Genomic DNA, 9,783 nt, shown 5'->3' with positions numbered 1-9,783 from the left:
GCTAAAATATTCATAAATAATTCTGAATTATTATCATAAGCATGACCTTCCAGATACATTTCACAATTTTCCATTGCCAAAAATGCCACAGAGTCAAGGCTAGACAAAAAGAGAAGGCTTTTATTGGGTTATAATTTACAGAGGATGGGAACAGGAAAGACAGGGCGAGCATCATTTTACATTTCATGTTTCTGTATTCTGCGACTTTTCTTGTGACTGTATATTTAGCTCCTCGTCTAGACGCTCTTTAGCCCGCACCACCTGGACACAAACAACAATAATAATGACTCAGAGAGAGGGAAGACACTTTTGAAATAACAAAATTACACTATGGCTCGCTCAGAGCAGAGAGGAACGGGTGAGAGATAAAAGCAGCAACAGCCATTGACCTGGTTCAAAGCGAGGATTCCTCCCACACACATTGAGTCACATGAGTCATAATTTGATATTTAACACAGACAGAAAAGCAGATCTTTGTTTGTTTGGATGTTATGAGCAAAACAGAGTGACTGAGGGCACAGCTGAGGATCACTGTTCCCAGCTGCACCAGCTTCAATACGAGGCGTTTTAAATGGCTGAGCCACAAAAAAACACCGTAAAGGTAAGAAAAACTGAAAAACGCTTCTTGGAATCTGCAAAAGGTTTTAATGATCTCCATCTTCTTAGGAGACTCAACAGCATCAGTGAGTCAGCCTTAAAATGGTTTACAAAACAGTCAGCTTCACGTCATGGTTTGGTCACCTGGCCTGCAGGCTTAGAAGTGATCAGTTGACCCGGGCTGCACAATAATCGGGTCACCAGTGACTGCGAGCATGTTACTGTTCAACCTTTTCATGTTTTGTTTCTGTGCTGCATATAAGTATATTTTCCACTCTACACTTACTCCACTCTCAGCTCCCACTTGAAACGCTTTGTGCGAACGATGCAACAACATACAGCGAAGTGCAAAGTCTCACATCCTGCGGTACGGGATACTTACTTTTGACTGTAAGTAAAACGAACCGCCCACGGCCTTGTCATTCACTTTAAAAAGGTGCTCGTAGTTCTGGAAGAGAGAAACGCTTCAGTGTTCGTGTTCACCTAACAGCATTTGATCTTGATTTAAAACATCACACAGAACCACAGCAGAGACATACGGACCAGCAGAGAGCGTTTGTACCTTCTGAATCTCCTCAGGGCTGAGCGTGGACACATTGAGGATTTGCTGCGCCTCTTGCAGGGTCATCCCAGAGAGGCTGGAGGCTGCAGCGGACTGCTGACCTCCTTGGCTCCTGGCCTGCGCTGCTGCTTGACTGGCTGCGAGAGGAAACACAGCACAAACAAGGACTTCAGTTCATTAGACGACCGAAAAGAACGTGAAAGCAAAAATTATTTTACATCAAGCTGCAACATCAGCTGTAATATTATTATGATTTTCACCCAGCCCTTACTGCAATGAACAATATTTTATTATTGTTTAATCTGTTGATAATTTTTTGATGACTCATTTAGTTTAGTTTAAAAGTGTCTGAAAACACTGAAAATTGTCCATCACAGTTTTCCTGAATCAGGAGGTTTTGCTTCAAATGACTTGTTTCGTTCACACAAGTGTGAACAAATTCAAAACAGAGAAAACTCCTTCAACAAGCTGAATTATTCTGTCAATCTGCACGTTTAAAATGAGTGACATTACAGCCAAGTCATGGATCATACCTGCATATTCTTGCCGTAAAGCACGCGCAAATGCACGCCCCACCACCTGCGCTCCCATCACAACGATCTGTGCAAGATACTTGGCCTGCAAGGGAGAGAGAGGACACACAGCTTCAAGGATGCAAAAATCAATCACAAAGAGCAATAACCACACGAGTGATCTGACAGTGACAGTCATGGGAACCAAAAGACAGAGTGGAGGTCAGCCAGTGCTCATTATTTTGGTATGTGACGTAACAGAATGAAATAATTAAGCTGAAGTCAGACTGAGGCAGGACGTGCCTGCAGGTGCGGATGTAAGAAGCACCTTCGTGACAGCTGTTAACACAGCGACAGCGCTTCCAGACCCGCTTCCGCACTGCTTAGACATGAATTAACATCGTGGTTTAATAATTTCTACCTAAGTCACATAAAATATGTCCCAATGAAGAGTGGACAGCTGACTTATGTGACGTTTACGCTGTTGGAAAAGCTACTCATGCTAATGCTAGCTAGCGTCACAGCCCCCTGATGCTAATCGCTAAACATCGCTAATTTCTGCTATGAGTTTGGAAATATAAACGCGACCATTTTAAAGTGTATTCTTACCATTTTATAACATTATACAGGTCCCTCGGATAGTGTATGGCTTCTGTTTTCACGCATGGACATCAATGAAGGTTACTGAAGGGTCAAAGTTCAAGGAGGCATCGAGAATACAGAATTCAAGATAAACCAGGTGGATGGCGAGATTTCTTATACTGACCCCTACTGGCCGGGAAGTCAAACTGCAGCCTCCCTCTTAGGACTGACTACTGACTTAATACCATTCCTTCTTTTTGTAAATAGAAATGCATTTATTTAATTATGGGGTAAATTTATACACGTACTTTCTCAGCAACTTATGGGCACCTACTGTCTCCACCACAGAGACCTTAATGCCTGTGAGCTGATAAATCAATTTATGGGTCATTTATTCACCTCATCACAAAAGGACAAGTTGTAACTGGGTTCAAAAGGTGTTTATTGCAAGACAGTATTGAAAAAATAAAATCCACAAACCATTATTCAAATGAGACAGAAAAACAACAATGCTTTACTCACTGTATAAAAAGGAAGTTGTTTTTTTTTTTAATACAATGGAAGGCGAATTAATCCAACCCAAACATTACAAAGTATGGCGGTCGAGAATCACAAGCACATACAATCAACATCACACAAACACTGACGACACCTGCAGTTCATTTGTACAACATGATGTGCACAACGGTTTATTTCTGTCCATCAGAGGTTGTAAACAAACTCGGTGGGTTCAAGCCTGGATTATTGTTCTGGATATTGCTGTAGCCCTGATTGGTAAAATACATGATGGCTGCTATGGCTGTATTGTAAGTTATTAATACTGTGCTGTTTTTCTGTAATTAACACCATGATTACTTATTAAACATTAGATAAGAAAATTAGCTCATTTATGTGAGGAATGTCCCCAAAACAGTCAGAAAACCGACAAAGATCGTGATTAAAAACTCCACTGCCCAGCAAAACAAGAAGAGAAAGCAAGGAAACAATCATCTCAGAGTATACAAAGGCCCCTCTGGTTTGGCTTTAACAACGTCTCGGCTTCACTGACCTTTAACGCCTACTCATAAGACTCTTATATGACCACTGGATGGCAAAATCAAATCAAACATACAGGAATACATAATCATGTTAAAATGGCATCTTACGCTATCGTTGGCTATCAAACAAGAGCAAACTTAATGTTGTTGTCATTAGAAATTCCAGTTCATGGCCAAACATGAGCACTGGTGACCCTGTTGTATCCTCGGTGCGGTTTTTGCTGCTGAAGGCTTGAGCATGTTACAGTAATCGTGTGTGTGTGTGTGTGTGTGTGTGTGTGTGTGTTTTACCTGACCGAACAGGAAGACCAAGGTTTCTGTTATCAGATGCATGATGTTCACTTATTCAACATTTTTTTTTGCAACATTACATCTTTGAAAGACACATTGTGACTGAGCGTGCTCACGCGACCGGCCGGTAGAAAAAGCAAGCAGTGGTCCACTGTGGAGGTAAATGTGCACACAGACAGCAAATTTTGTATGCAGTGGTACACAACCTGGTGCCTGGAGATCAGAAAATAACAGACTGAGCACAAGAGGAGACCATTATCACTATCATGCTTAAACCATGGACACATACCACAGACAACAGTTATTGTCATCAGTGTAACTGCGTAATGAGGTTGGGAAATTGGACAAATAGATTTTTTTTGGGTGATTTTTTTCAGGATGATATTTGTCACTTTATTTAGCTAATTTAATGGTCTGCCTCTGAAGAACAAGTGAGAGCCGGTGCCCGGTGACAGACTCTATTCAGGGAGCTAACCCTGTAGCACAAAGAGGCATTAATGGTTTATTTCATTGGTGAGTTTCATTTTTGATTCTGTCAACTTTGAATTAAGTGTGTTTTACAGTCAGTTAAGAAGGCAGTTAAGCTCATGTGAAACCACTGACTTAGATTCACCACAAGCAGGTCTGATATATATGTTCAGCTACTGTGGTGTCATCATGTGTGGTGGGATTCTTTAAAATCAGTGTGATATCATGTTGCAGTTTACACTAATATAAGAAAACAATGCCTACGTCAGATTGATCCCAGAGTGATTGCTGAAATATCTAATAATTACATGCCAAATTTCATGCAGTCCGATACGATGAACACCAACTCGACAACATGACATTTGATTTTCCAAACCTTAACAGACATTGTGATGCATATCCATATCAGAAGGTGTTCGTTGTCCTCAGATCATTCATACTTTCACATTGTACAGTAATCTTTGCGTGTGCGGAAGGTGAGATGTTAGCTGATGTTAGCTGATGAAGCTCAGAGGTCGTGTGGGTGGCCTCCATCTTGACATTTGATCTGCTCCCTCCTCCCCGCTGTTGGCACCATGATTGAACCGAAGGCGAGATAACGTCCCCTCTAGTCATCCTGGATGACACAACATCCACAGTTAGCAAAGACGGATTACAGACATGTAATGTAATTAGCATTGCATTGATACCTTTGATGTTAAGGTCTTAATATTTGCAGGCACTACTAAACCTTAAGCTGGGCGATAATGTGCTGTTATCATCTATCAGTGGAACAGTGTTGTGATAAAATGATGTAATATGTGTAATAACTCTTATCATATGTAAACCACACAGTAGCAGTTTTTCCTGTAAAGATACTGTGAGAGTCAAGACGCATCCTCACAGCTGTTTCCGTCACATTCACTCACCCACTCGTCCTCGTCGACGCCCTCGAAGGACTCCTGCGGCAGGGGGTCGTCCATGTTCCCCAGCTTAGCCACCATGGCACTGAGCAGCTGGGCCACACATACACACAGTCAGTGTTAAAACATATCAGAAAAGTACTTTTATTCAGCAGCTACTAAGTACGGGTATGTGAGTATTGTCAGCTCACAGTGGTCCTCATCCTCACCTCCTCTTTCTTCTGTTCATCAGTCTTCTCCTCCAGGTAAACAGATGAGGGCAGGTATTTCCTCACTGGAGCCTCTTTGGGGGCCTCACTCACTGAAATGTGAAAACACACACACAGCATGAAACCAGGATCGTATACTGACATGCAGATTGTAGAGGTAAGCATCTTCATCTCAGTCGACAGCTATGTTAGACAAGGTCACATGATATGAACCCATATTCAGACTCTCTGGTCCTTGTCCTCACCTGGCGTCATGTCTTTAGGCCTTAGGCTGATCTTTTTGTGCTGGCCGTTGGAGCCAGACAGCCAGGCTGAGGCGGTCAGTGCCGGTTCCCAACACACGGCTGTGTCTGTGTACACGTCGTCCTGGAAAAACTCTTTCTGCAGAACCCGGAGTCACACACATACAGTTTACCTTCTATTGTGAAAGCCAAAGCCATTTATTAGAAACAACCACCGGGAGGAAGCGCGTGTCCACCAGGTGGTGTAGTTGGCTCACCTTGACCCGTGGCACTCTGAAGGCCACTGGCTCTATGCTCGTCTTAGTGAGCATCAGTCCGACAGCTATCTCCACTTCACGCACATTGCACTCTGTCTTGGGCAGGAAGGCCAAGCCCTGCAGACAGGAAGTGTCACACACACACACACACACACACACACAGCATCACGATGATGGCACAGGCTTTAAAGAGGGTATTGACTGTGTGTCCATGTGAAAGTAAGATGAATGAAAGTAAGAGGGAGTTCAGCTCAGTACCTTGTGTGGCTCAGGAGAGTTAAAACTGCTGCACTCAATGAAGTGCGGTGCATCAGGAACGATCTCATAAATGTGCACTCTGGTGTCACCCTGGAAAACACATGAAACGCACAGCGTACATCGAATTCTTGTTTTGATCTCCGTTTGGGTTCAAATGTGACTTACATGCACTATATATATATATGCATATATTCTTTTTATTTGCCTACTTTTCCAGTGAGGATGACCACACTGGTGTCGGGGTCGTAAAAAGGGATGAGGGTAGAGGGGGAGATGTCCACAAGGGTGCTGGCTACGGCTCCAGAGGACAGGGAGTCAGCAGAGTACAGGTAGATTCCTCTCTCACTGCGACTGAGGAACAAGAAAGAGTCAGCGGTGAGCTTTTCTTTTGACGGATATGTGGATACATTTTCGCACATATTTGTGTTTGCCACGTTCAGTACCTGTCAAATCCTGACACCAGCAGGTACTTGCCCTCACACACCCACACTGCTCGAGCTCCCCTGTGGCCCTCAGGACCTGGGCCCTCCTGATTAAATGGAAAACAGTACTGTGACAAACTGTGACGCACCGCCTCCTGTCCAGCGATGCCTCTTAGATATTCTGACGCACTGTATTGGCAGCTTATTGCTCTCACAAACACCATTGTGTAAAAAAACAAAATGAATAGAAGATTAAAAAAAAAGAAACTATGAAAGGATCCACCAAATTATATGGCTCCAATGTGGTTAATTCACGTTTTGTTAAATGAAATATAAGTATGAATATAAGAGGGGACTGTATGTGTTTATTTTATGTATTTATAATAATTTCTTTTTTAAGTTCATTTATTGATCTGCACGTTTCTTTGTGCTGCTCTAACACCTGAATTTCCCCTCTGTGTGATCAATAAAGGATTATCTCAACTGATCTCTTCCACATGCATACAATACACACCTAAAGACAAATCTCACCTTCTTTTCATTGCATCCTCCCACATTCTCCAGTGTGTTGTACATACCTGCACTGGTGCAGTGGACTTGCGGGGGTCATAGATGCGAACTTTCCCATCCTTGCACACTGTGGCCAGGAGCTTGCCATCTGGGCTCCACGCCATGGCAAAGACCTGAATATAAACCAGAAGAGAAGACAAGGAAGAAGAAGACGAAAGCCAAAATGAAGAGTTGATGTATTCACTCCAGTGTGAGTAAGCAAACCAACATATACCCAAATCCTTATTGAAATGTCCAAATTTTACTGATTTAGTTTTGTACTCCACAATTTCATCAAGGCACAAATCTTGGTCACCCACCTGGTCCTGGTGTCCTGTGAGGACTTTGACCTGATCTCTGGTGTCCAGGTTCCACAGTCTGACTGTGAGATCGTAGGATGAAGACACCAGCAAGTCGCTGGCCACAGGGTGGAACTTGATGGAGTAAATCTTCTCCGTGTGACCTACGAGGGGTCAGAGCAGCTGTCAATCTACGTAACATTTACTGTAATATCACTACTTTCTTCCTTCTTTTCCATGAAACAGTTCACATAGATGCACTGTATGTTTTTATACCTGAAAGTCTTTGTACTGCGTGAATTGCTGTGTGTCAGTGGGCTCTATCTTACCTTGCAAGATGAACTCAGGCTCAGTCAGGGTCTCTTTCAGCCCTCCCTCTGGTACCCGCCACACCCGGATCTTTGCATCATCACCAGCTAACACAGAGAGAGACACGTCAAATCACACTCACACACTTAGAGCAGCCAGTGCATACATCCGTCTGCAGACGCTCACATTTCTACAGCACATGTGTTCACTCACCCACAGCAAGTCTGTGTGAGTCAAAGGGGTCCCAAGAGAAGTCGACCACATTTACAGAGTTCTGGATGGTGGGCAGGGCTGTGTCTGGAAGCCTGCCAGGCTGAGAGCGCTGAGGAGAGGAGAAGAATACACAGCCTCAAGACACTGAAGTACAACAGAAAAAATACATGCTCAACATGGAGACCAACACACTAAATCAACGTGACATTAACAGTTTTTAGTTTCATTTCCAGCCTTTGTCGTACCTCAAAGATGCCGATCTGGCCGCCGGAGATGGCGAGCGGCACCGCCACGCGCTGGGGGTTGACACAGAAGCCGTCACACTCGCCTGGTGTAGTCAGGTTGAGGCCGTGCAGGTTAGTGATGTGTGTGTCCCGGTGCATCACTGCACCCTGGATGTGGCGGAACTTGGAGGTTGGTCCTGGATCGGAAATAATTCTGACTTAACACTCCAGAAAGAATTAAAACGACAGACTCCATGATGTAGAATGAGGTGTGTGTGTGTGTGTGTGTTCATACCCAGCAGGCTGTGGATGGCCTTGGCGCTTTGGCTGGGACTTGGGCTGGGGAGGAAGCCTGAGGAGAGGCCGGAGGTGGAGGAGGGAGAGCGGGACGGGGCAGCGCTGCTGCTGGGAGTGCTCAGAGGACTGCTGGAGGTGGAGCAGCCGTGTGCTGGATCCTGTAGAACAGCAGGGTGGCTGTTAACTTTAACTGTCACAGTAAAAAAACTTTTTGTCTTTTATTTTACAGCTGCACAGTTTGGACTAAGTACCATCATTACATGGACAGCCACTGTGTGTGTCTCTCACCTCCTTGCTCCCCCCGCTAGCCAGCTCCTTCTTTGCAGGTGTCTGCTTTGCTGGAGGAGCCTTCGGTTTGGGCTGCTTGTCTGGGTGGAGGCTGACTTTCTCCACCTGAGGACGAACAGAGGTGATTATTTGAGGCGTCCGTACATTCTGAAGACCAGATAAACTTGTTGAAGGTGGAGATTTTTTACCTGCTTGTCTCCTCCCTGCCACCACTCCTCAGCAGACATGGCTGGAGTTGTGCCCACTGTATCTGGGTAAAGGTCATCATGAAACTCCTGGCCTGAATGCTGGAAGCCGCACACGCAGATAAGCATGCATTAAAAACCCCAACGCAAACATGTAGATCCCACACATGTTACGAATCTGCTGCATGTGCACTGTGCACAAACACACCTTACGAGGGACTTGATAGCTGATTGGCACAATGCAGCTGTCCGTCAGCTGAAGCACGCGCATCACTTCGCAGGACATGACATCCAACGCCAGCTTGGGCACCATGGCAGCGCCTCGTGTCGAGGTGTCTGTCAGACAGTGGCTCACTGCAGAGAAGAAAGAGAGCGAGAGAGATCAGATACGAGGAGGAGGAGCGGTAAAAATCTGACAGATAACAGATGACCAAGCTTCACCTTGTGAGAGAAAAGGCTCAGAGGTCGACACTTCAAAGCAATCAATCACGGTGTCTCCCTGCCAGAGAGAGAGAACATGATGCACTGAAGAGACAACCTTTAAAGTACACAACCGTCAAAGCTGCTGGATTACTGACTGCGACACGACAACAACGAACCTTTCAGGCATAAACATTTAATATTCAACTCATTCCGATAAGTTTTCACCTGACAGAACATTGGGGCATTCAGCTACATCTTACCATGCCCGCCAGTGTGAGCAGACTGGTGTCTTCATCAAACAGAGGGATCAGCATCCTGAAAGCAAAAAGACAAGAGATGTCACAGGGTCCATGGGTTGAAGTTTTACAAATGGACCACTAGATGGAGCAGTATGCTCAATGTTCGGGCTAAAGCAGTCAGAGCAGACTTGAGCTAGCTGTGATTTTTCCCCCTGATCTTTATCTGCAGGTTAGCGAAACAGTCGGAAAAAAAGCTCCGTGAAGTGAAGTGTGAAGTGAAACAAATGCAGAGTCAGTCACATGCACTGATTTGTATTCCTTCGTGCTTTCAACTTGCACAATAAAAGATTAAAAAATATCAAAGAAGAAAAGCAGAAAACCCACAAGGAATTCGATATGTTGTCAAATAGACCAAGAA

The 9,783-nt window shown here is 44.5% G+C and overlaps 2 protein-coding genes across 2 annotated transcripts in view; both read right to left on the bottom strand.

Moving 5' to 3' along the window:
• Positions 1-100: 100 nt before the first annotated feature.
• On the bottom strand, positions 101-2,401 carry pam16 (presequence translocase associated motor 16). The gene is made up of 5 exons (XM_076753191.1): positions 2,281-2,401; positions 1,693-1,777; positions 1,160-1,296; positions 980-1,045; positions 101-261 (listed from the first exon to the last, which is right to left on the bottom strand). The coding sequence occupies exons 1-5, from the start codon at positions 2,281-2,283 to the stop codon at positions 184-186; spliced, it is 369 nt and encodes a 122-aa protein (XP_076609306.1). The 5' UTR covers positions 2,284-2,401; the 3' UTR covers positions 101-183.
• Positions 2,402-2,675: 274 nt separating this feature from the next.
• The window catches only part of coro7 (coronin 7), a 103,981-nt gene continuing 96,873 nt past the window's right edge, over positions 2,676-9,783 (bottom strand). The window contains exons 10-28 of the mRNA XM_076753181.1: positions 9,387-9,441; positions 9,145-9,202; positions 8,912-9,057; positions 8,707-8,805; positions 8,519-8,623; positions 8,229-8,388; positions 7,955-8,130; positions 7,710-7,818; positions 7,517-7,603; positions 7,209-7,351; positions 6,918-7,022; positions 6,361-6,446; positions 6,127-6,268; positions 5,918-6,007; positions 5,660-5,776; positions 5,406-5,541; positions 5,161-5,252; positions 4,958-5,044; positions 2,676-4,665 (exon numbers count right to left, since the gene is read on the bottom strand). Coding sequence (XP_076609296.1) covers positions 4,657-4,665; positions 4,958-5,044; positions 5,161-5,252; positions 5,406-5,541; positions 5,660-5,776; positions 5,918-6,007; positions 6,127-6,268; positions 6,361-6,446; positions 6,918-7,022; positions 7,209-7,351; positions 7,517-7,603; positions 7,710-7,818; positions 7,955-8,130; positions 8,229-8,388; positions 8,519-8,623; positions 8,707-8,805; positions 8,912-9,057; positions 9,145-9,202; positions 9,387-9,441 — 2,002 coding nt within the window. The 3' untranslated portion in view covers positions 2,676-4,656. The remainder of the gene's footprint in view (positions 4,666-4,957; positions 5,045-5,160; positions 5,253-5,405; positions 5,542-5,659; positions 5,777-5,917; positions 6,008-6,126; positions 6,269-6,360; positions 6,447-6,917; positions 7,023-7,208; positions 7,352-7,516; positions 7,604-7,709; positions 7,819-7,954; positions 8,131-8,228; positions 8,389-8,518; positions 8,624-8,706; positions 8,806-8,911; positions 9,058-9,144; positions 9,203-9,386; positions 9,442-9,783) is intronic.

The sequence above is a fragment of the Chaetodon auriga genome, chromosome 16 (genome assembly GCF_051107435.1).
Source record: "Chaetodon auriga isolate fChaAug3 chromosome 16, fChaAug3.hap1, whole genome shotgun sequence".
In the NCBI taxonomy this organism is placed as follows: domain Eukaryota; kingdom Metazoa; phylum Chordata; class Actinopteri; order Chaetodontiformes; family Chaetodontidae; genus Chaetodon; species Chaetodon auriga.
The sequence above is the reverse complement of the archived record's forward strand: the minus strand, read 5'-3'. Positions and strand labels throughout refer to the sequence as shown.